Here is a 26,346-nt window from a genome sequence, read left to right as displayed (position 1 = left end):
ATAGCAAAGTAGGACAGCTTCAATCCTCCTGGTCCTGTGGGTAAGGGGTTAAGACTCAGGAGACCGGGGTGCAGGTCCTGGCTCTGACACAGACCACTTACATGACCTTGGGCAAGTCACATTTCTCTGTGCCTCAGCTCCTATTGGCCTGCCAGGTGCGCATGAAGATGGAGTCAGGTGTCAGCGAGGTACTCCGATGACCCAGCCATGAGGGCCGTGTCAGAGTCCAGCTAGCCTAGCCAGTGCTTGCCCACGGCTGCTCCAAAGCCAAGACTCGACTCCTACATTAAATCAGCATTTAATTTATTCCAAAATTCACTTTTTCATGTGAATTGCAGTTTAGATTTCAACCCTGCCCTCCCCTTAAAAAAAACAAAAACAAAAAAAAACAGCCACCAACCTCTCCCACGAGGTGCAAGTCCCCTGAAGTTAGCCTGTAACAAATATCAAACACAAAACAAAGGCCGAAATGCTTTAGAATCACAACAATGTACAAAAAAAAAAAAAAAAAGTAAAATACAACCTGAAACCGTTCAAGTTCAGAAAGGCTAGTAAAGTCCATCGCTTCAGCAAGGGGATGTCACTGCCACGCCTGTCAGCGGCTTCTGTGCCACTGGCCCGTCACTAAGCCACAGCGGCTCCTCTTCCACACCAAACGTCATCTCCAAGGAAGATTTAAGGTATTACGCTTTAAAGATTTCAGGAAGGGAACAATTCACAAGCAGCCCTGGGAGGATGGAGACACACTGAGAAGGAACAGGACTTCCAATAGGTCCCCAGCCACCTGTAATACGGAGAGCTCGAGAGCGAGCGAGCGAGCAGCTTGCTTCCTCCTCGCTGTGCTGAAGCCTCACAGCTGTAGCCTAGTTCTTTAAATCTGTGGCAGATTAATAGGCTTAGTAAAGGCAGTAAACAGGTTAGTAAACGCAGCCCAGCACTGGATCTCACCTCACAGAGCGAGGTAGAGTGTGAATTAAAATACAGAGGGGCCTGGGGAAAGTTGAAGATTTCTATGTAGAGCTGCTCCTGGCCTAGTAATGTTCTCCCTTCCCTTTGGGATTAGAGAAATCTGTGTTGGTAGCTTCCTCTCTCCCAGCCTAGGGCTTCAAAAGCTAAGTACCAATCTTGGGATTCAGTCGGTTGCCATGGAAGACGTCATCTTGAACTTTAAATCAGCATGGCAAACTCCTCACAAGAGGGAGCACGGGAAGGCTGGCTGGGAGGGAGCAAAACCTTCCACAGAGATTCTGTTCCCCTGGTGTCGCAGGTTTTCTGGCCCTGGTGGTAACTATCTCTGGCTGAAAGTCCCTCTTTAAAGGCTTAGGAGAACAGGTGGCATCTTGGACGTGAATGAGATCTGCACACTGTAGCTTAGCCAGGCATGGACAGCTTGGGGTTGTATTCAAACAGGGCTTTTATATTTGCCAGCCTGGAGAGGACTGCCCCAGAACCCACCGAAAAGGAGACACGGGCCTTTGTTGCTCCTTCTGGCGTCATTCATGGCTGAATGACGGCTACATGGCAGGTTCTAGTGGCGGCTGGAGACCAGCCCTTTGACTTTGGACATCTTTTTTGTGGGCTGCCTTTGCTCTGCGTGGGGAGGGCACTCTCGGTCTGCCAGCTGCTGTTCCATCTCTTGTGCTGATGATGAGGCCGTGGCTTTTAATGTTTTCTTTATGTTTGTGACCTGGACGAGAAGAGACAGCGAATCAGCATTTGCTTCTTCCACCCCCACAGCAGAGAGGAAGCCCCTTCCTAAGCACAGAATGGAAATGCCCTTGAGTTCGAAGAGTAACTTATCATTGGATACAAATCTCCCCATGCACACACATTAAACCCTCTCGATTTGATTTTATTAGGTGTTGGCACTAACAACCTGTAGATGACCTGACCTGGTAATACTCCATGTTAGACTGGTTTGGAGGCCACTGGGGGCTGCAGATACCTGTTACTAGACACCAGGAGTAGCACAGCGACTTTCCACTGCCTGCCTGGAGGAGGCAGCCATCTCACCAGGCTGCAGACCTCAAGTGTCTGTTTACTGACAGGGAGTGCCTGGGATATGGGGGCAGGGAAAAACAAAACAAAACAAAACAAAAAACAAAACACCTAGAACAGCTCTGCAGAGCAAAGGGTAGGGAAAGCTATCTGGACCAATCAGCCAGCTGATCCACAATTCTCCTCGAAGGTAGGAATGGAGGCAACCCTCAAATCTGGGGTGTGTTCGACGAGCAAGCACATAGTGGTATGCTTCCCATGCACCAGGAAACAGTGGGAAGTGCCATCTGCACGGCACCTCACCCTCCAAACACTGGACCTCATGGGGGTGCCACAAAAAGAATTAGTGAACTGACAAAACAAAACAAAAAAAAGCAACCTGAAATGAGCATAGAAGTCAGGAGTCCAGGCTCCCCAAGGCTAGAAACACCCGGCAAACCAAATGTGTCCTAAGTATCAGAGGGGTAGCCGTGTTAGTCTATATCCACAAAAACAACGACGAGTCTGGTGGCACCTTAAAGACGAACAGATTTATTTGGGCATAAATTTTCGTGGGTAAAAAAACCTCACTTCTCCATGCATCTGAAGAAGTGGGTTTTTCGTCTTTAAGGTGCCACAGGATTCCTCAGACGTGTCCTGGGTACCAGTGAAATCACTGAATATAAACAGCTTCAAAAGGCCAGCGTGAACCTGCTGGGATGCAGGATTGCAAGAAATGAACCTTGAGCTAGAGTCTCAAGGGAACCGTTCTCATCTTTGCAGTTGTAGTTTTGTTCTCACAAACAAATACCATCAGTAGAGACTAAAACCGTGTGCTTAGGTTGCCCTCTGTTGGCCATCTCTGGATATTACAGGAATAGGAGGAAAAACATTTTGGCTCAAATTTTCAAAAAGCAATTTCAGGATTTGGGGGTGCCATCTTGGGGTACTCAAGTTGACATGCTAAATGGACCGGACTTTCAGAAATTGTTGAGGACTCATCCAGTGAATGACAAACCTCTATTAAGGGAGTTCGAGTTGAGTATCCAAAATCACTAGCCAGTCTTGAAAACGTAGTCCCTTGTATCTATTCCTTGGGATGGCAGGGGCCTGTCCACGTTTGTAGGGTTAACAAATGAGGCACTCTTACCGATGTGTTTCAAAGCACTTTTTGCAGCTACAATTTAGGGTTTCTAAGGAAAGAATGTACCACACTTTCACCACTTCCGATGGAATTCAGAGGGATGTCTAGGAATGGCTATGGAGAGGTTTTTAACAACATTCCTAAGTTTACAATAAATTAACTATTTTTTCTTATTCCTTCTGGATTTTCATTATTCACAGTGAAATCTAAAGTTGTAGAAACATCAGATTTCCATCGTGTTGTGTGTGTGTTAAAAAATTGGTTTCCTAACAAATCAACGCAAGGAGCTCCCAGCAAGTTTATAAAGGATGACTCAGAAACCCACACATCAGAAGGCCAGTGGTCAAATCTGCCTTAGCTCATCAGTGAAGTTAATATAGTTGGGGAGAGGAGGAATCCAAATTCTTTCCTAGAGGGTGCATCACAAGACTAGCACATCTGTTTGGCATGATTGTCAGTCTCCACCTAGCGGAAGCCCTGGACTGAACAGCAGGGAGTGCTGCAAGGTGAGGATTGAGGGACATTGGCAGTGCTGTGCAAGGGAAGGTTACAAGAACCCTGCTCACACTATGTGTTAACCAGGCCACTTAGTTTCTCACTTTAATAAGCACAGAAATTCACCAAGAGAAACTTGAAGGTGTATCCGACACGCTCATCACGAGAGGACAGGAGTGATTCTACACCTACCTCTGTCTCTACCTGTTGCTGAGTTCGGTTGTGGTTCTCTTTGTACTGGTTGGCTCTAAGCACTTGCTGTTCGATTCCTAACAGAACCGCTTCACACCCATCACACCTGAAAATGTAACAACACTCAGGTGTTCAATGCTGGACAGTTTGAAAGGGACACTCAATTTGAAAAAACAAAACAAAACACAGTTCTGTCTGAAAGTTTGGGGGCTTATATTTAACATTAGCAACTAAGATGATTAGAGCTGAAAGAATTTAGTGGAAAAAGACGTTTTATTCTATTGTTTCAGAGTTTACACTTTGTGTAAAAAGGCTTGAACATGCATCTACTCAGTTTCGCTAATTTGTTGATGGCCAGTCTAGAAGGAGCTCCCATATATACACTTCCTTTTGCCCTGTAAGAAGGTATTTGCCAGCAGTAGCGAAGCCAAAGCTGAAACAAAAGAGGCAGCAGACAGGCGTGTGAACAGAGAGGAAGCAGGGGCTGGTCCCAGCATGTCTGGTGGAGTTGCTCTATTACATCCTATTAGATTCACCACAGAGAAGCCAAAAAACATGTTCAAACCTTTTTAAAGAGTCAGGAATTGCTACTTCAAGGGGGATATATCAGAAACGGATTTATTTATTTATTTTAAGATTACTCAGAAAATAAAAGTCACACTGACAAGGTCCCCCAAAGAAATAAACAAGCAGGGTGACAAGAACACCTCCTCCTCCACTCAGTGAAAGTTCCAGCTCTTATTCACTGTGGGAAGGAATGGAAAGGGATCTGAAGTGGGTTCAGAGCTGCACACCAAGCAATATAGAAAGATCCAAGAAGCTGCTGCACTCCTTCCTTGCAGTGCGGGGGAAGCAGGAGCAGAGAAGGGAAAAGAGAAAAACCAAGTGACCCAGGTTACCACACTTACACAGCTACTTAATCTTTGTTATTTCTAATGTACCCGTAACAGCTAGGCAATGACTATATTACGTAGTCAACTGGGAATCAGTCACAGTCCCTGTGGTCTAAAAAAGTGGCAACTCCTTTGGGTAATGAATGAATCCTACAGGACTGAAAGGCAGATTACTGGAAACTTGATAAAAAATACACTAGAGTAACCAGAACAAGATGGTCTCAGCCAAAAGCATGAGGTCTGCTTCATCTCCAGCAATAAAGGGAGGCCTAAAGAGATATCTGAAACACCTCAGAGGTGAAGTTTAAAGTACTGTGACTCTGAGATACAGTTTAAGATTTGCCTGAGTAATTCTCATCACCAGAGGATTAGTGGACAAATCTGTCTTTGCTCATCAGCAAAATTAATATGGTAGGAGGAAAAAGGTGTCATTCTACAAGATGTCTGTCTCTAGGTAGAGGCCATGATGTCACTTTGGCATAATTGTAGGAGAGGCCCTAAAGCAAAGAGTGGAGGTAACTAAGATAAGAACTGAGGTAACTTCAGAATCTGAAGCCAGTAGTAAAATTGGATGTACTGCTATGACAGCATCTGTAAGAAAGACTGGAGAGGGCATCAGGGTTTTTTCCCCAGGAGGGGCCCTTTGCCAAGTGACTTTTCATGGTGTGAGAGAGCTAATGAATGGAATATGCTGAAACTAAGCTAACATTTGAGTCTTACAGGATTCAGAAGAAGCCAGGGTGAGCTACTTCCTTTGAGACATTCCTAAAAGGCAAATCAGACAAGGTGGAGGAGCCTCCTGCCTCACCATTCTTGGAGTGTTTTAACAATATTACTGATGTCCTTCTTCTGAATGTCTCTGCCGATACAGAAATCCACCTCCAGCACCTGGTTGCGCTGATCCAGTTTCCCCTGAATAACATCTGTATACACAGCTTCAATGATTAGATCTTCCAGCTCCCTCAGATTCCTCATGTCCAGGTCTTTGAGCAGCACAGAGTAAGGAATGCACTAGAAACAGGAAATCCAAGAACAAACAGTCACTTGTGGGTCCAGAATGGAAAGTTAAGCATAGTCTGGAAGTAGGGTTAGTAGAAGCTTGCAATCAAACAAACATTTATTGTACACATCCCGCAGGTAAAGGGTGAGTGGGAAAGTATCAAATAGTATCAAAGGAAGCAGATACTATAAGGTCACGTCACACACAAGACATTCCTGTAAGCCTTTATTACTGTAAGTCCTGAAGAGTGGGTTGGGGTGGCAGCACTGGGGAAGGTAAAATAGTCAATTCCCTCCCCCACCCAGAATTGACAAAGATTTTCAAGAGGTAGATGGGCGAGCGAGTCCCGCCTCCATTAGCCAGTCTGATTTCTCCTCCCAGAATGCCCATTTCTCGCTCTTTATAGAGCTGTTCAGCCATTCCAAGCGCTCAGTCCTTGGAAGTCCTTCATAAGTTACTGAGTTCCATGAATACAGGGGAGCACTGTACATTGCAGGTAATTTTCTAGTCACAGGTTTTCCAGAGCACTCATGCAGCCTAACGCAAACCCGAGTACAATACTTGGATGCCACTTGCAGAAATGGCTGGCATTACTTAGCCAAGATTTCTGAATTTTACCTTCATTCTGGCAGCCAAGCTTACAATAGTTAAGTGTTTCAGCTTGTTCTTCTGGGCCCCCGTTAACTCTGGCAGGTTATCCTTGTTTGCTGTTCAATGTAAAAAAATTGAGAACAAAGTTACAGATTTTCCTTCAAGAATTAAACAAACCCTTCAGATTAAAGTCTTTGACAGAGTTGCACCCCAAAAGCCAGTAGCACTAAGTACTCCTTGTGCTACGAAGGGGTGCTAGTGAGAAGACAGTGCTGCCATAAGTAACAGCTGGACCATACCCAAGGAGAAACAGAGGCAGAATAAAAAGAAAGTCAGTTATTAACTGTTCTAATTCCAAAACCAGAACCACAAAAATACAGAACATAATTCACATGTCTACAGGTGAAATCCTGCCAAGACACATGGTTAATATTTTGTTTCCAAGACCAAACTATTTGTCCTCTTTCAGTAAGCTCATGCTAATAAAACTTTGGACTTTGGTTTCACCAGCTGTAAAACTGTGGATGATACTTACTTCTCTGAAGCGCTTGGGAACTACGTATGGAAGTGTCAAACATCAGGCTCATGGAGAGAAGAGAAATTATTCATGTAGATACTTCTATGGCCATCCTATCACCACAATAACCACATGCCCGGAGTGTATTCACAAACAGAAGGGAGGCTGGCTGCTTTCAAAAGCAAAGGCACTCTTCGGAATGGGTACGTTAATGAAAGAGTTAGTATTTCAGTGACATGAAGGTTATCTGGCCAGTACGGAATCCATCTTACCCATCTCATCCAATTCTTTCCCTTTTGGCCTCCTCTGTCCCCTCCCCATTTTTATCTGGAAGGCGGTGATTACTCTCTCCCTTACTATCTTACTTTTCAGTCGCACCTTCCAGCCCAAAGGATTACATGGTGCTTCAGGAACCGTTCAAGCAACCATACTATAATTCCATGAAACCTCCTTACTGGGGTGGGGAAATACCAAAGAAGCCCACCACAGTAGCCTTTGGCTGCAAAAAGAGGAGCTACACAAAAATGAGGAGACAAGTTAAATGGAAATGAAAAGGAACAGTCACAAGAGTGAAACGCCTGCAAACTGCATGGAAACTTCTTAAAACACCATAATAGAAACTCACACTATAGGTATAACCTCAAATAAAAATAATTAAAAAAAAACAGCAAGAGGACCAAAAAAATGCCACCATGGCTAAACAAGAGAGTAAAAGAATGAGTTAGAGACAAAACAAGACATCCTTTACAAATTGGAAGTCAAATCCTACTGAGGAAAATAGAAAGGAGCATAAACTCTAGCAAATCAAGTGTAAAAGTATAATTTGACCGACCAAAAAAGAATGTGAAGAGGAACTAGCGAAAGACACAAAAACTTATAGCAACAAGTTTGTTAAGTACGTCAGAAGCAGGAAGCTGGCCAAACAATCAGTGCGGCCACTGGACAATTGAGATGCTAAAGGAGCACTCAAGGAAGACAAGGCCTTTACAGAGAAGCTAAATCAATTCTTTGCATCGGTCTTCACAGCAAGGGATGCGAGGGACAGTCCCACTGAGGCTTTTTTCTTCTTCAGTAGACAAATCTGAGGAACTGTCCCAGATTGAGGTGTCAGTAGAGGAGGTTTGGGAACAAACTGATAAATTTAATAGCAATAAGTCACCAGGCCCAGATGGTATTCACCCAAGAGTTTCGAAGGAACTCAACTATGAAACTGCAGAACTACTAACTGGTATGTAACCTATTGCTTAAATCAGCCTCTGTACCAGATGACTGGAGGATAGTTAATGTAACACTGGATTTAAAAAAAAAAAAAAAAAAAGGCTCCAGAAGCTGCACTGGCAATTACAAGTCTAACTTCAGGACCAGGCAAATTGGTTGAAACCCGAGTAAAGAATCGAATTATCAGCGCATAGATGAACTGTATGTTGGGAAACGGTCAACACAGCTATTGTAAAGAGAAATCATGCCTCACCAATCTATTAGAATTCTTTGAGGGGGTCAAACAAACATGTAGACAAGGGTGACCCAGAAGAAATAGTATACTTGGACTTTCAGAAAACCATTGACAAAGTCCCTTATCAAAGACTCTTAAGCAAAGTAAGCAGTCATGGGATAAGAGGGAAGGTCTTCTGGTGGATCAGTAACTGGTTAAAAGATAGGAAACCAAGGATTGGAATAAATCATCAGTTTTCAGAGTGGAGAAAGGTAAACAGCAGGATCCCGCAACAATCTGTACTGGGACCAGTGCTGTTCAACGTATTTTAAATGATCTAGAAAAAGGAGTAAACAGTGAGGTGGCAAAGTTTGCAGACAATACAAAATTTCAAGGTTGTTAAGTCCAAAGAGTTACAAAGGGATCTCACAAAACTAGGTGACTGGGCAACAAAATGGCAGATGAAATTCAGTGTTGATAATTGTAAAACAATGCATACTGGAAAACATAATCCCAATTATACACACAAAATAATGGAGTCTAAATTAGTTGTTACCACTCAAGAAAGATCTTGGAGTCACTGTGGATAGTTCTCTGAAAACATCTCCTCCACATGCAGCAGCAGTCAAAAAAGCTAACAGAACGTTAGGAACCATTACGAAAGGGATGGATAAGACAGAAAATATCATAATGCCACTGTATAAATCCATAGTATGCCCACACCTTGAATTCTGCATACAGTTCTGGTCACCCCATCTCACAAAAGACATATTAGAATTGGAGAAAGTACAGAGAAGGACAATAAAAATGATTAGGGGTCTGGAACAGCTTCCATATGAGGAGAGATTTAAAAGATGGATTGTTCAGCTTAGAAAAGAGGCAACTAAGGGGGATGTGATAGAGGTCTATGAAATTGGGAAGGGTGTGGATAAAGTGAATAAGTAACTGTTATTTACTCCTTCATATAATGTAAGAACTAGGGGTCATCCAATGAAATTAATAGGCAGCAGGTTTAATACATCAAAAGGAAGTACTTCTTCACACAACACACGGTCAACCTGTGGAACTCGCTGCCAGGCAATGTTGTGAAGGCCAAAAGTATAACTGGGTTCAGACAAGAATTAGATAAGTTCATGGAGGATCGGTCCATCAATGGCTATTAGCCATTATGGTCAGGAATGCAACCCAATTCTCTGGCTGTCCCTAATTCTCTGACTGCCAGATGCTGAGACTGGATGACTGGGGATGGATCACCCAATAATTGCCCTGTTCTGTTCATTCCCTCTGAAGCATCTGGCACTGGCCACTGCTGGAAGACAGGATACTGGGCTAGATGGATCATTGGTCTGACCCAATATGGCCATTCTTATGAACTGTACATTTAGGCAGTGCTGTATGGTGAAGTGTGCTGGCCAGTGTTCACTACACTGCACATGGGAATGGGAAACTTAAGTCAAGGATATGAGTGAACATCCCTACTCTTACAAGTCATGCCCTGGGATCTAACACCCATGCAGAGCAGACTGGTCCTCTAACTGGTCACATCCTAGAGACCTACAGACTGCAAAGAATTCATGAAGCTTGTGCTGACTCCATATCTACCGGAGCTTTCACCCCACTACATCTACTAAATCTGTTCTCCAGATTTTACAGCTAAAGTGCTCAGATACTACTGTGATGGGCATCAATGAGATCCTGGGCAGAATTATTTGTAAAGCATTGTGATACTCTGGATTCAGGCTGCTGCTCACAAATATTAAATACTGCACTGCATCAGAATTGAAGTGTAAGCACCAAGGCATAGCATGGTTGGAATGCACCTTTAGATAGACACGCTATCCTGATTCAGATTTGGTGCCTTTGAAATGATATACAAGTGGTTATTTCCAAGGTGGCATCCTGGTGGACATGTCTTTATTTTGCTTAACCACATGAAGAGGTTATAGAAGCCTAGGAGCAAGATGGGTCTTTTGCATGACACCCTTCCTGAGTACAGCCAATGGTTTCCAAGCAAGAAGGCTCTCTGGCCTGTTTTAAGGCTGACTAGAAAAGCTGTTCCTTTTTGACATTCTTCCCTTTGTAGCTAGTTTCTCAGTTCCTGCCAAGTATCTCCCAAACAAAGGTGTTTAAGACATTCAAGTGGAGAAAAGCAACTCAACCCAGTCAAACTGTGACACTGATAATCACACTTCTAAGAACTCATGAGTAGATGCAGTGCTTTTATTTAAACACATAGCGAGGGGCCAGTTTCCAAAGACAGACGTGCAACTGTGTGTGAAAAGCAAATGCAACTGTGTGCCTAATTGGCATGCAAAATTATCACAACAACAAATTCAAACTGGACTTTGGCACGTAAATAATACTGTATTTGTGCACACACACATTCACAACACAATTGCATGTGCATTTGAGAGTTGTGCCCTTTAGTGTGTAGGGAAAACATGATACAAACCTTGTTTACCAAGTTTCAATTCAGAATGGATTTTCAAGACTAGCTTACAAACCCCTGAAAGGGGAGATTCTCTAATCGGTACCACTCTAATTTCAGAAGAGATGGAGAGTTTGTCCTCTGCAGAATAAGTGTCTTTTGAATCTTAGGAAGAGATAGTGAATACCGCTGCAAGTCAATTCACGTCACATGGACTCAGCCCAAGAGAGGCTAGTAAAATGCCCACTCTAAACGTCTAGACCAGCACATAACAGTCTGGCTATTGCTATTCTTCCATAGTCAGATGAAAAAAAGATTTACACAAGAACAGACAAGAAAGGTCCATCTAGCCCAGTATCCTGTCTTCCGACAGCGGCCAATGCCAGGTGCCCCAAAGGGAATGAACAGAACAGGTAATCATCAAGTGATCCATCCCCTGTTGCCTATTCCCAGCTTCTGGCAAACAGAGGTTAGGGACACCATCCTGGCTAATAGCCATTGATGGACCTATCTCCATGAATTTATCTAGTTCTTTTTTGAACCCTGTTATAGTCTTGGCCTTCACAACATACTCTGGCAAGGAGTTCCACAGATTGACTGCACTGTGTGAAAAATACTTCCTTTTGTTTGTTTTAAACCTGCTGCCTATTAATTTCATTTGATGGCCCCTAGTTCTTGAGTTATGAGAAGGAGTAAGTAACACTTCCTTATTTACTTTCTCCACACCAGTCATGCTTTTATAGACCTCTATCACATCCCCCCTTAGTCATCTCTTTTCCAAGCTGAAAAGTCCAGTCTTATTAATCTCTCCTCATACGGCAGCCGTTCCATATCCCAAGTCGTTTTTGTTGCCCTTTTCTGAACCTTTTCCAATTCCAACATACCTTTTTGAGATGGGGCAACCACATCTGCATGCAGTGTTCAAGATGTGGGCATACCATGGTTTTATATAGAGGCAATACGATATTTTATGTTGTACTGTATATCCCTTCCCAAATGGTTCCTAACATTCTGTTAGCTTTTTTGACTGCCACTGTACACTGAGGGGATGTTTTTCAGAGAACTATCCACAGTGACTCCAAGATCTCTTTCTTGAGTGCTAACAGCTAATTTAGACCCCTTCATTTTATATGTATAGTTGGGATGATGTTTTCCAATGTGCATTACTTTGCATTTATCAACACTGAATTTCATCTGCCATTTTGTTGCCCAGTCACCCAGTTTTGAGAGATCTTTTTGTAGCTCTTCGCAGTCTGCCTGGGACTTAACTATCTTGAGTAGTTTTGTATCATCTGCAAATTTTGCCACCTCATTGTTTACCCCTTTTTCCAGATCATTTCTGAATATCTTAAATAGGACTTGGCCCAGGACAGACCCCTGGGGGACACTACTATTTACTGCTCTCCATTCTGAAAACTGACCATTTATTACTACTCTTTGTTTCCTATCTTTTAACCAGTTACCAATCCATGAGAGAACCTTCCCTCTTATCCCATGACTGCTTACTTTGCTTAAGAGCCTTTGGTGAGGGAACTTGTCAAAGGCTTTCTGAAAATCTAAATACACTATATCCACTGGATTTCCCTTGTCCACATGCTTTTTGACTCCCTCAAAGAATTCTAGTAAATTGGTGAGGCATGATTTCTCTTTACAAAAACCATGTTGACTATTCCCCAACAAATTATGTTAATCTCTGTGTCTGACAATTTTGTTCTTTACTATAGTTTAAACCAGTTTGCCCAGTACTGAAGTCAGGATTACCAGCCTGTAATTGCTGGTGTCACCTCCGGAGCCCTGTAACGGTGCAGACCCACTGCTGCGGCACCTCCGTGCTGAGAATTAGCTCTCTTGGACCACCAGGACTAGCAGTAAGGACCACTTGGACTAGCAGTAAGAAAAGGAGTACTTGTGGCACCTTAGAGACTAACCAATTTATTTGAGCATAAGCTTTCGTGAGCTACAGCTCACTTCATCGGATGCATACTGTGGAAAATACAGAAGATGTTTTTATACACACAGACCATGAAAAAATGGGTGTTTATCACTACAAAAGGTTTTCTATCACCCCACCCCACTCTCCTGCTGGTAACAGCTTATCTAAAGCGATCACTCTCCTTACAATGTGGATGATAATCAAGGTGGGCCATTTCCAGCACAAATCCAGGGTTTCTCCCGCCTCCCCCCACCCTTACTTCCACTTCCTCCACCGTCTCCACCATCTGGACCTGCGTCATTCCCGGACCGCGGCGTCCTCTTCAGGACACAGCCCTTCAGCTGTGCCCCAGCCCGCTCTCTCCCCACTTCTGGGGGACAGATGGTCCTCGTCCTTCCACTTGCCTCAGCAGCCAACTGCAGTCTCTAGTCTAGCCCCTGGCTTCAGGGCCAAACTGCAGTCCGGATTTAGGCCACTCTCCTCATTGGTAAGTAGGGGCAAAAGGGGGGGGACATGGGACAGGCCCACCCGCTACTCTGGGCCCCAACCCAGGGACCCTCTAGTGGCAGCCACTTACTGCCCTCCTCCAACTCTCCTCTACTGCTTACTTCCCTGGGTCACTTCCCCGTCGCCCCAGCACCTTCTCTGCCCATTTGTTTCAGGGCCCCAGTCTGGCAGTCTTCAGCCTAGAGCTCTCCCAGCCTCTGCTGATCCTGCCCAGCCCTTCTCTGTCTTAGGTGCTTCTCTAAGGGCCAGTTCTTCTCCATTTGCCCTCCAGGGAGAGACTGCCTTCCTCTCTGCCCTGCAGCATTCTTATAGGGCCCTGTGAAGCCTGGCCCTGATTGGCTACTTTCAAGCCTCCACTTGACTGGCTCCCATTAAGCCTTTCCATGATTGGCTGGGGCTCTGCACAGCCTCTTTGGCTTTCTCTAACCCCTTCCACACCAGAATGGGGCAGCTGCCCACTACAAGCCCTTTTTAAAAATTGACATCACATTTGCTATCCTCCAGTCATTTGGTACAGAAGCTGATTTAAATGATAGGTTACAGACTACAGTTAGTAGTCTCGCAATTTCACATTTGAGTTCCTTCAGAACTCTTGGGTGAATACCATCTGGTCCTGGTGACTTATTACAGTTTAGTTTATCAATTTGTTCCATAACCTCCTCTAATGACACCTCAATATGGGACAGTTCCTCAGATGTGTCACCTAAAAAGAAGGGCTCAGGTTTGGGAATCTCCCTCACATTCTCAGCCGTGAAGACCGATGCAAAGAATTAATTGAGTTTCTCCACAATGGCCTTATCGTCCTTGAGTGCTCCTTTAGCATCTCAATCATCTGGTGGCCCCACTGGTTGTTTAGTAGGCTTCCTGCTTCCGATGTACTTAAAATTTTTTTTGCAAATACTTTTTGAGTCTTTGGCTAGCTGTACTTCAAGTTCTTTTTTGGCCTTCCTAATTATATTTTTACATTTCATTTGCAAGAGTTTATGCTCCTTTCTATTTTCCTCACTAGGATTTAACTTCCACTTTTTCAAGCGGAAGCTTCTATTGTGGTGTCTTTAAAAAGTTTCCATGCAGCTTGCAGGGATTTAACTTTTGGTGCTGTCCCTTTTAATTTGTGTTTAACTAACCTCCTCATTTTTGTGTAGTTCCCCTTTCTGAAATTAAATGCTACAGTGTTGAGCTGCTGTGGTGTTTTCCCCGTCATAGGGATGTTAAATTTAATTATATTATGGTCACTATTACTAAGTTGTCCAGCTATAGTCACCTCTTGGACCTGATCCTGTGCTCCACTTAGGACTAAATCAAGAATTGCCTCACCTCTTGTGGGTTCCAGGACTAGCTGCTCCAAGAAGCAGTCATTTGAGGTGTCAAGAAACTTTATCTCTGCATCCTCTCCTGAGGTGACATGTACCCAGTCAATATGGGGATAGCTGAAATCCCCAATTATTATTGAGTTTTTTTTATTTTAATAGCTTCTCTAATCTCCCAGAGCATTTCAGTCACTATCACCATCTTGGTCAGGTGGTCGGTAATATATCCCTACTGCTATATTCTTATTATTTGAGCACGGAATTACTATCCATAGAGATTGTAAGGTACAGTTTGGTTCATTTAAGATTTTTACTTCATTTGATTCTACGCTTTCTTTCACATATAGTGCCACTCCCGCACCAGCACGACCTGTTCTGTCCTCCTGATATATTTTGTACCCTGGTATTACTGTGTCCCATTGATTATCCTCATTCCACCAAGTTTCCGTGAAGCCTATTATATCAATATCCTCATTTAACATGGGGTGCTCTAGTTCACTCATCTTATTATTTAGACTTCTAGCATTGGTATATAAGCACTTTAAAAACTTGTCACTTTTTAGCTGTCTCCCGTTAAATGATACAATTGAATGAGACATTTTTCGTTTGTCTGTTTCTCTTCAGATCCTACCTGTATTTTACCTTCCATCCTCTCCTCCTTACTAGGACATAGAGAATCTCCATTAGTAGATCCTCCCCTAAGGGATGTTTCTGTCCGAACCACATGCTCCTCCGCAAGTGTTGGCTTCCCCGCAGCCCTTAGTTTGAAAACTGCTCTACGACCTTTTTAATGTTACGTGCCAGCAATCTGGTTCCATTTTGGTTTAGGTGGAGCCCCTCCTTCCTGTATAGGCTCCCCCTTTCCCCAAAGTTTCCCCAGTTCCTAATAAATCTAAAACTACTCCTCCCTATGCCATCATCTCATCCACTCATTGAGACCCTGCAGTTCTGCCTGCCTAACTGGCCCTGTGCATGGAACTGGAAGCATTTCAGATAATGCTACCATGGAGGTCCTGGTCTTCAATCTCTTACCCAGCAGCCTAAATTTGGCCTTCAGGACCTCTCTCCTATCCCTCCCTATATCACCGGTACCTACATGTACCACGACCACCAGCTCCTCTCCAGCACTACACATAAGCCATCTAGATGTCTCGAGAGATCTGCAACCTTCGCACCAGGCAGGCAAGTCACCATGCAGTTCTCATGGTCATTGCAAACCCAGCTATGTTTCTAATGATAGAATCGCCTATTCCTAATACCGGTCTCTTCCTAATAACTGGAGTTCCCTCCCCCGGAGAGGTATCCTCAGTGCAATAGGATACCACATCATCATCCGGAAGTGGGGTCCCACCTATGGGATCATTTCCCTCTGCTCCAGTTGGATGTTCTTCTTCCCTGAGGCTTTCACCCTCCTCAACAGCACAGAGGCTGTCAGACTGGGAGCGGGACCATTCTACTGTGTCCAGGAAAGTCTCATATATGTACCTCTCTGTCTCCCTTAGCTCCTCCAGCTCAGCCACGCTGGTCTCCAAAGCCTGTACAGGGTCTCTGAGGGCCAGAAGCTCCTTGCACCGAATGCACACATAAGCCACCTGCCCATAGGGCAGGTGATCATACATGCTGCCTTGAGTGCAATAAACTGGGTAGCCCCCACTCATCCAGAAAGCCTCTGACAGACAGAATTTTACCCTTAGATTCTTTCAACCTGCCACATTCACGGAGGCATCATGCACTTGTGTAAGTCAGCTACCTTGAGCTGCCTGGCCGGACAAATAAGAAGTTGCACAAGCTAGTTCTGAAGAGACTGCAGTACCCGCACTCACCGCCCATTCAATCTTTGCCAGGTTCTTAGAGCATTTGCTAAATGCAGCCTCTTACCTACATAATCTGGGTATGTTCCATAAGCAAACAGGTTTAGCAACTGGAAATACGCAGCATTAGGCCCTTCAGCAAGCTGGAGAGGAGGAAAGCAAAAGAAATCTTATGTAAGTCAATAATGGCCAATAGGATATTGGTGTACAGCTTCTCCACAGTGTTGGCTTTAATGCCACAAAGAATATGTAACTTTTTAAAAATACATAAAAGAAGGGCTGTTTTCAGTTGTCAGAGGGCTGTACCCTTTCCAAAGTCATGTAATCAGCACTACATTTCAGTAGTTTAGAATCAGGGTGATACAGCCAATTCCATGCATTAGAACTTGAGTTTGGTTTATACAGTCAGCTGCTTCATGCAGCATCTTAAGAGATAAAATGAAGAACGTGTCCACTTGAATTCAGCTGTGTATTCTTATCACATGACAGATGAGCAGATTATGGTGCTGGTTGGTTAAGAATCCTTACTAGCCACTGGGAAGCTCAGACAGTTAACCTGCAAAACCACAAACAATCTCAAAGCAAAGCAGGTTAGAGCATTTTAAGTTGTCTGCCTCTGAAAGGTCTGTACTTCCTCTGACAAGCAAACAGTGCACTGGAACAACAGCTGTGGCACTAGCCTGGGTTGGTATATCAGTTCTCCTAATCCACATGATTTGCTGCATGGAAAAACTGGGGGGAAACCAAACATATACATTGATGCTAAAAACTGTTGATGGCATTTTTGGCCAGGCACAAAAGCCCGTTTGGAAAGCTGAGCTTCCTGTGTGCCATACTGCCATAACTGCAATCAGCAGAGGTAACGGAGATCCCACTCATTGTAAGAGACAGGGAGATGCTAGTAGATCGTTCTCTAGGAGGGCTCTGGGAGTCTGAAACTTGCTCCCCATTTTGCTCTGAAACAACCCAAACGTGGTGATCTTCTGGGCATGCTGCAATATACATCTGTGACAGGAGTTTTAGAGAAGGCTAACGGTATGCTTCCCAGAACAATGACAGAATAGAAAGGCGCTTTTTTGCTGGTGGCTGGCTGAAATCCTAGTTTCAATGATTGAGCGTTGCTGAAATTGTATTGTATTAACAGTCACAAGTGAGGACGTCTGGAGCCTTGCATAGGCATCATTTTATTATTTGAATCCAAATAAATGCATAAGACAAAAGCAATCCCCTTATGTATACCAGGTCCTCACAATTTTGTGTAAATCTGTCATTCTGACTCAGGGCATGATAGAAGCATTGGAAAACTGGGGTAAATTATGTCAGGCTTTTCCCAAGATGGAGATTCTGCCATCCCAGTCTACTATGTGCAAGGAAATTCCTAGGAGAGCTCTTAAACCAGAAGGGGGCGGGGGAAGGCGAGGGGAAGAAGAAAAGAGATGGCAACTTAACTCTTACCTCTTGCACGTTTGTTAACTCCAACAGCTCGCCAAAGACATAAACCCCAGGAGCCTCTAGCACTTGGTTTATCAGAACAGTCAGAGCTGATCCGTTGGTGCCTTTGGCTAATAAAATAAACTGCTCAAGAAGATTGCAGGATGGTTTCTGTTCTCCTGCCATTCTAGATTTTTCAATCTGCCAAAAAAGAAATGGTTTTAATGACTCTTTCCTCCATCTTTGTGCAAAGCATACTTAGAAGTGGATCAGGAAGCATGTCCAGGATGGTAACATTCCACACTTAACTTTGCCTTGTTTTTCATGATAATTCAGTGCTAGTGACGAGTGCAGGACTAAGCCTGGGGGCCAAAGTTCTATTTATCCATAGAGCAGCAACAGCTCAGGCAATAGCTTTAAAAGCTTCCTGCACATTGTCCTGTCAACGTGCCTAACCTATGCCCTGGAAGGGCTCCTCTAGGACTAGGAAGGGGGGTTCAGCTTCCATGGCCAACTCAGGCTTTCAATTCTTTTGAGATTGCTAAGTGGTGACAAAATTGGTGGTGGGTTTTGTGATGTCTACTAGGAACTGGCTGAGACTCCTTCCACCTCACAACTCATTACACAGCAACAAAGAGCAACTGATTTAACCCTTTATGTGTGTGTCCAAAAATAATCCACTTACATTACAGTGCATCTTTCCCAATAGTATCTGAATACCTGTCAGTTAACAAGGCAGGAGCACAGAACTCCAACTGCTTTCAGAACCAAAGAGCGAAAAATGAAAAAGCTCTGTCACTAGCTTACTTGATTACTGTGCATTTTTGCCAACAGGGCAGAGTTAAATTGATTTATGTTAATTACATGGATTAAATGTTTAAAAAAATACCCTTTCTTTATAAAGGTAAATCTTTGTCTTTAATTCTGGTCCAATACATCTTCACTCTGAGCATTATAATTTGGGTTCTGAAATGTCAAATTCAGTTACCAGCTGACAAGTTCAGAAAAGAAATAAATGTGGTAAATTACAAGTCAGGTGCAAGCTACGGTGAACTTGATCTCCCAAGCCCTGAATCACTACTGGACACGATTTTTTCATGTTATATTTACAAAGGACATATTCTGGTGACAATTTTAAGATTTTGTTGTTAATCTTTCTATCTGCATTAGTCCCACTAGTAAATACCCAGGGTTCTGGGTGGGCTTGTACTGTCTACACTGAAACACAGGCTGCTGCAGCTTTACTACTCCACTATCCAAGCTAGTTAGATTAAAGTTAGCTCACGTAGATCTACTTGAGCTACCATCCCTGTGTCTCATAATACATCTAAGGAGTAAATCAGTATTATCATCTGCTTTCACAGAAAAGGAAACTGAGGCACAAAGCGGTCAAGTGACTAACTCACAGTCACACAGGAAATGTGATAGAACTGTAAATGAATGCACATTTCATGGCTCCCAGGCATTTGCCTTAAGCACAAGACTATCCTTCAAGGCACTACAAGTGCTGAATGTGTTGTACAAGATTGTGACAGAGTGGTTTTCCTGGTCCTGTTGTGAAAGTTGTGCAAAGTCTCCACCTCTTTTATTTTTAAAATCACAGGTGATAGAGGCACCATAGTGTTACTTTCTGGTTCCCAGGTATCACTTGAGGCTACCAGTTTAAGACTAAATAGATTTTTTTTATCCTGATGAAAAGTGATTGCTATAGAAGAAAGAAATATTTTAAGGTAATTTATCAAAGTACAACCAGCATCACAAATGCAGCATGAAATTATGCTTCCCTATATGAAACATTCCCTTCCTCCAGCTTATTTTTTGTGTGATCTATGAAACAGCATAACTTTGCACTTATGTAGATAAGCGCGAAGTTATTATGCTATTTGTTAGTATCAAAGCAGATTTACTTTCATCAGTAGCTCTCCAAGTGCTTTCCAAGACTAGGTAAGCATTATTATCCACATTTTACAGATGGGTAAACAGACTTGAAGGTGAAATAGTTTGCTCAAGAACATAGCGAGTAAGTGAGAGATGGATACAGAACCCAGTCTTCGGACTCATTTCTAGACCCTAGCCAATGGGTCAGGGCTACCTTCCTGGAAGAAACTGATCATTTACCCATTTTGCTGGATTCTTTCTTCGGATCTGTTCTGCTGTCCACGCTCCAGATTGCGCTGTTCCACACTGCCAGTTATATACACACTTTTCGTGAAGTATCATCCCCATGAACGTGTTGGTAGCACAGAAGCAAATGGTAAACCTGGATGAGTGACGGGTGGGAAAATCCCTTATTCCTTTTTCGGTTTGCTAGGAACTGAGGGGGTAGGTAGGTAGGTTTTGTTTTCAGTTCAAATGAGCCTGGCAAACCATACACCCAGTATTTTCAAGTGCTTAGTAGCACTTGTCTCATAGTCACATTTCACTTGTTCACACTGTGGTTTTGGTTGTCTAGGTTGGTGCACAACAGGATTTTTTTCACCCTATTTGTCAAACTTCACTTTCCAGGTACATTTTTATCTTTCCAATACAAAACCGTGCATCTGTGCTGCCTGAACGCTCCAGAGACACAGGTGCAGTACTCATTACCTGGATTTCTTCCTTCCACAAGTCTTAAGGCAAGGTCAAGTCAAACGGACCCTCAGGAGTGAAGGGGAAAAGAACATACAGATTTCCCACAGCAACATACTATCCAAAGATCAGAGCATCTAGGGCTTGGAGGTCAGTGTGAGCGCAAGGGAGAAAGCAGAGGGTTTCCTGGATGTAGCAGGCAAACCACTCAGCACAAAAAAGGGATAAAGCTGAATGTACTGGGTATCTTCTGTGTAGAACTATTTGCCTCCAACAGGAGGAGCAGAACAGAGGTCTCTGCAAATGCCCACGTGTTTAGACCATAATCAGAAACTAATTCAAACTGGCAAAGGGCTGGAGGAAAATAAGGCGTCCTGGAGACAGAAAATTCTCATTACACAGGACACATAAATATTAAAGGAGGACTCAAGTTACATAGCTCACACCTACAGTCAGACAAAGCTACCAATTCACACCAAGCACTGAAGGCAAGCAGAAAACTGCTAGTTTACACCAGAGCACGTTAACCCCATCTTCTCCACCAAAGGTAGTAGAGAGTGAAAGTGTAGGGTGGGTGATGGCGGGGGCAAGAAAGAAACCCTCTCTCCGCCCCTCAGGTAGATGGAAAGGAAGGGGACAATGAAGATCCCAGAGACTCATGGGGGGCCCAGTCAGAGAAACCCCCCTCCCGGGGTAGCTCAGAGAAGAGGAGCTCAGGGGAGCCCAGCCAGGGAGACCCCCTGGCCTGAGACACGGTAGAGAAAGAGGGATCCAGGAGAGCCCAGTCAGGGAGTCCCTTTCTCGGGTTAAATTAGAGAAGAGAGGGTCCATGGGGGGGCCCAAAGAGAGACCCCCCCCGGGATAGCTCAGAGAAGGGAGGGCTGCGGGGGGCAGCCAGGGAGACCCCCGATAGCTGTGAGGGGGCGATGGGAGGCCAGGCAAGGGGAGCTGCGGGGGAGGGGTCGATGAGGGGGCCTCGTCCCCTTAGAGAGCATCGGGGGCCTGGAGCCGGGAGAGCCCCGCTAGCGGCGGGGGCCGGTAGCCGAGGGGGTCCCGGGGGCGGGGACGCCGGCGAGCCCGGACTAGAAGCGCAGGCGGGGGCCCCGCGGGGCGGGGAGACCCCTCAGGCCGCCCTAGGGGCTGTGAGAGCGGGGCGGGGAGGGGCTGACCTGCCTGCTCCGGCCGCCTCCGTCCGGGTCCCGGCGCCTCCCCCGCTGCTCCTCAGGCCGCCATGACAGCGGCGCCGGCGTCCTGCGCTCAGCTCCTTCCCCCGGCCCCCGCCGCCCGCGCGCCGCGTTCCGCGCGCCGGCCGGGCCCAGGGGCAGGGCAAGGGGCGCGCCCCCGCTGGTCAGCCTGCGTCACGGGACGGGGGGGCCCGGCGCCGGCTCGTGGCCAGCATCTGGGCAGGCCAAAGGTCAGGCTGGGACAGGGTCAAGGGAGCTGACATCTGAGCGTTATTGGCCGTTGCCTGTGTAGGTCGGAGGTCAGGACGGGGACAAGGTCAGAGGTCAGACTGGGGACAGGGTCAAAGGTCAGGTTGGGGGCAGGATCAGGGTCAGACATTTGAGTGTTCTTAGCTATTGCCTGTGTAGGTCAGAGGTCAGGCTGGGGACAGGGTCAGAGGTCAGGGAGGGAACCGGGTCAGAGGTCAGGTTAGGGTCAGGGTAAGACATCTGAGTGTTCTTGGCCATTGTCTGTGAAGGTCGGAGGTCAGGCTGGTCTAGTGCTGCCACCTCCCCAAGTTTCCCCAGGATCATCCCTTTTTTGAGGCAACCACCCCGAGACATCTGTCAGCGTGCTCAGGATGCGCTGCCGGCTGTCCAGTGTCATGGGCTCAGGATCATTCTGGATGTACTATATTTTTGTATCTCAGAGGTGGCAACCCTAAGCTGGGGCTAAGGTCAGAGATCAGTGTAGGTGTAGGGCCCACGGGTCTGAAACCTGACCATTATTGGCCAATTTGTAGGTCAGAGGTCAATGTGGGTTAGAAATTGAGGTGTTAGTGGTGAGTCTGATATCAATGAGTGCATTGGCTTAAACAGAGCGGATGAGGAAGATATAACCCTCTGGGGTTTGACCTACATTGATCTCCGATATTTCCCTGCCACCTTCTGACTGCCCACAAGAAGCTGAATGGAAATCTTTTTAGGGAAATAACGTTATATCAAATGTTAGAGATTCAGGGCCTGTCATTTATTTCAGGCTGCTGCACACCTAAGTAGGCTGGCTCTGACTCTTCATCTGCATCATCTCCTGTGTCCTCACTTCTGCACAAGTCCACCATGTTGTGAAGAATGCGGGAGACAAGGGCCAGGGGATGGTGCAAATGATGACAGTCAGCCCTGACCTCCTGCTTTGCACAGCAGCATTGAAAGCTCCACTCCCATCCTCTCGTTAATTGCTGCACAGTCAGAGGGAAAAGAAAACACAGTGGGTCACACAAAGCTAAAAACACTGGAGGGGCCAGGGGATGAATTGCAATGAGACAAGACATCTTCATCCTTCACAGGCAGGATGAGAACTATAAGTCAAATTATCTGCTGGCAAAAGCAGGTGTAACTCTTTTGAAGTTATTGGAGTTGTGCTTGCTTAGGCTGGCAGTGAATTTAATTGGGTGAGTTCACAGAACCCAATTCTCTCTGCCTCAGGAAGAATGAATGAGGGTTACAGAATATATAACTCCCAAGAGACTAACAGAGCATTTTTCATTTGAGAGTGGAGGTTGACTTCACAACAAACTACTGTACTTTAACGGGCCAGGCATTTACCTAGACAATTGATCTCCTGTTACAGGGCTGACCTTAGGCACAATAATGTAGGCATGTAATCACTTGGGCACCTATGTTTAGATGGACAAGTACTGATCTGGCATGGCATGGGCGAGTTTAGTTTCTGCACTGTAAGACTGCAGAGGGAAGTTAACTCATAGCCCAATCCCTGCTCTGGGGTAGCTTGGGGCCCTAAAAATTATAAAACTTACCCTGTTCTCATCTCAGATAATCTCTCAGTTAACCAAACTGTGGGATGGATAAAATAGCAGCTACTCTGCTGGACAGCCTGCCAATGAAAATTCAAGTTGCTGCATATCTTTTCTGGCACACGACTTCATATTACACGAGCCTGTCTCTGCATTTCTGACAGGTCATTGAAATATTCTCTGTCACTCTCCCAGAGTAGGATTCTTGCATTTTTCAATAACCTTGTCCAGGGTTGAGCAGACAGGCAGAGCCAAGTCACGATACAAAGAAAAAGCACTTGTCAAATCAAAATTTTGGTACAGGACTATTTTTAGGCTACCAGACTAGCATCGTCCCTTAATTCACCAAATCACTAGTACTAGAAGAGAACTGACAGTCATCCAGTCCATCTCCTGCATCATGGCACGACAGAGATGGGAAATTAAATATTTAGTTTTCACTAATTTTGTGTGCCTCAGTTTCTGTATGGCAGACCTGAGGCATATTGTGCCTAATGTTCAGGGGTGTTCAGGACTCACAACTTCTACTGAAATCCTGAGAACCTATGAAAATCAGACACAAGGGCCCAATCAAATGGGAATTAGGTGCTTTATTATCTTTAAACCAAGGTATCTCAAGTTGGGCACCCAGAAATTGAGGCACACAGAACTAATGAAAACTTCTGAAAATTGTGTCCTTATTTTTTCCTAAAGTAACTGCACCGGTTGATGGTGGAGGAGAGGCAGGAACAACAATGGTCAGAATAAGAGATGGAGAATCTGAACTCCTAGGTTTGTTTTCCTCATCTGCCAAAGACTCACTGTGTGACAATAGGAGAGTCATTTCACTTCTCTGTCCTTGTTTCCTGATCTGTAAAATGGAGATAGTAACAATTTCATACTTCACAAAAATCTGGGTCTCCTACCTCAGGAAATGAGTAATTTTCACTGAAGTCAGTGGGAATTACTCATACCCTCTGGTTGGAAAATAAGGCCCCTAAAGGTATTACAAAGCTTAACTAATTCATGTTTGCAATACACTTTGAGATCCTCAGATGAAAAGAAAAGGAGTACTTGTGGCACCTTAGAGACTAACCAGTTTATTTGAGCATGAGCTTTCGTGAGCATGAGCATCCGATGAAGTGAGCTGTAGCTCACGAAAGCTCATGCTCAAATAAACTGGTTAGTCTCTAAGGTGCCACAAGTACTCCTTTTCTTTTTACGAATACAGACTAACACGGCTGTTACTCTGAAACCTCAGATGAAAGATACTCGAGGGGAGGCAAAGGACTTAATATATCTTAGCCTTGGAATATCTCCGATGAGTGAAATTCTGTCTTGGTGCTTATATGATCCCAAACACCCTCTTATTTGAGTGTTCTTTAGCAGCAGTGTTTTGGACAGAATAAAGACACTGAAGCAAGAGAAGAGAAGGTTACAATAATTAAGATGACTGATCACTAAAGTGTGGACAAGGGTTATAGCAGTGGGATCAATGATGAATGTGTGGAGCTAGGTGATAGTAAAGAGGGGAAAGTGTGATACCAGCCTGTTTAATTTCACTGGTCTGCCTGAGGGATTGGGAATAAATTTCCAAGAACCAGACAGCAATTGAATTTCAAGATCATGCTTTTAGCCAATTGTCCTTCCCCTGACACTTTCCTCTTTGCAACTGAAGCAGCTCTTTTGTTCTCAAGCCCTTTTTTGTAGACAACTGGACACTGACAAGTTTGAGTTTATGCTCTGGTCCCAGGATGGGAGTAGGAGGAGATGGGGAGTGGATGGTGGGAAGGAAGGACTAATGAAACAAACTGACTAATCATGTGGGGAGTCAGCAAACCCCAGATGAGGATTTACAGTACAGAGTTGGAAATAATACATAGAATGTTCTACCTGCTGTGTTCTTAGAAAACTAAGCAGGACGGAGCCAGGACGTAGTAGTACCTCAGACCAGCAATTCTCTGAGGCCCCAGCACACCACAGAACATGAGGTCTCATTAAAAACAAATGAGGTTTCTAACCCTTGTAGTTGCAAAGAAAACCTTGTGAATGTGAAAGAGCGTGGCACCATCTCAGGGTCTCTGCACTGCAAAATGAACTTTATCAAGGGATTCCATTTTAGAGGGACCTAGCTGTGTTTTGTTTGTTCCCTAATACAGTGGTGTGATAGTTTGGGGAACCTGTCTATGCAACATATGAATCCCATTTGATATTATGGACTCTATGTCTAACTATAATTTTCTGTGTGGATTGATTCTTCCATCTGATGTTTGCAGTGTTGTAGCTTCCCAGGAGCTTAGAGAGAGAAGGGGGGTGAGGCAATATCTTGGTCCAATTAAAGATATTACTTCACCCACCTTGTCTCTTCTGTTTTATGGCAGAAAACAATGTCTGAGGAACTGAAACAGGGCCATCAACGATTGACTAGTGTTTCCTGGGCAGGACAGTGGAGGCTACTAGCCAAGCTACTGACTGTTAATGGCCAGCAATCTCACAGAGGGTGGGAGAATGGAAAAACCCCAAAGGTAGGACAGAAGGAGCACAAAGTGTTGGAAATTGGTTTTAAAAAGAAATACTGTCTAGCAAACGGGGGTGCACCATTGCAGAACTAAAAGACCGAGCAGGAGGTGTGGTAGCAGAAGGAGTTTGGACCCCTGAAGGACACTGACCACGATCCAAAGGGCTCTCAGGAGCAATGAGGAAATTGAGGGAGGACTTACATGAAGATATCTGTTGTTTTTCGTAAGTCTGTAACTCGCTTGTACTTTTCTATGAGTAAAGTGTGCATGTTTAAGAAGTTCCTTTGTAAAGCATGGGGGTTCCTTGCTTTAGCTGTCATGTGGTCCCTGAAGGGTTAAACTGTAAATTGGAGTGCCCACAAGGGCATAGCTCTGGAGACAGCTTGCATAAACTACTGGAGAGACTGGAGGGAGTTCAGCACTGGTTTTGGGAACTAAGGCAACTGGACCACAGGGTCCCACATCCCAGAGAAGAGGTACCAGAGCGGGAGTCTGCACCTCAGGGGTGTGCCTGAGAGGCCAGATTTACGGACAGTGTATGGATGCTGCTCAGACCCAATTGGCTTGGAAGCACACAAGATCCAAAGGTTCGATCCAGTACAGAAGCCTGGTGACTGTCCACAATGGGGAACCAGCCAGGGC

At 44.8% G+C, this 26,346-nt stretch overlaps 1 protein-coding gene across 5 annotated transcripts; it reads right to left on the bottom strand.

Annotated features, from left to right (window-relative positions):
* Window positions 1-282: 282 nt before the first annotated feature.
* On the bottom strand, window positions 283-21,558 carry COPS7B (COP9 signalosome subunit 7B). Of its 5 annotated transcripts, none has more exons than XM_037908815.2 (8): window positions 21,399-21,487; window positions 19,780-19,921; window positions 17,686-17,862; window positions 16,298-16,373; window positions 6,320-6,408; window positions 5,510-5,712; window positions 3,809-3,914; window positions 283-1,687 (listed from the first exon to the last, which is right to left on the bottom strand). In XM_037908815.2, the coding sequence occupies exons 2-8, from the start codon at window positions 19,885-19,887 to the stop codon at window positions 1,529-1,531; spliced, it is 918 nt and encodes a 305-aa protein (XP_037764743.1). In that variant the 5' UTR covers window positions 19,888-19,921; window positions 21,399-21,487; the 3' UTR covers window positions 283-1,528. The 5 variants fall into 5 exon arrangements, with proteins under 5 accessions (XP_037764743.1, XP_037764742.1, XP_037764744.1 ...); XM_037908814.2 differs by having other exon boundaries at window positions 19,780-19,975; window positions 21,399-21,483; XM_037908816.2 differs by lacking the exon at window positions 19,780-19,921 and having other exon boundaries at window positions 21,399-21,558.
* Window positions 21,559-26,346: the final 4,788 nt, after the last annotated feature.

This window comes from Chelonia mydas, chromosome 9, assembly GCF_015237465.2.
Source record: "Chelonia mydas isolate rCheMyd1 chromosome 9, rCheMyd1.pri.v2, whole genome shotgun sequence".
Classification (NCBI taxonomy): Eukaryota; Metazoa; Chordata; order Testudines; family Cheloniidae; genus Chelonia; species Chelonia mydas.
The sequence above is the reverse complement of the archived record's forward strand: the minus strand, read 5'-3'. Positions and strand labels throughout refer to the sequence as shown.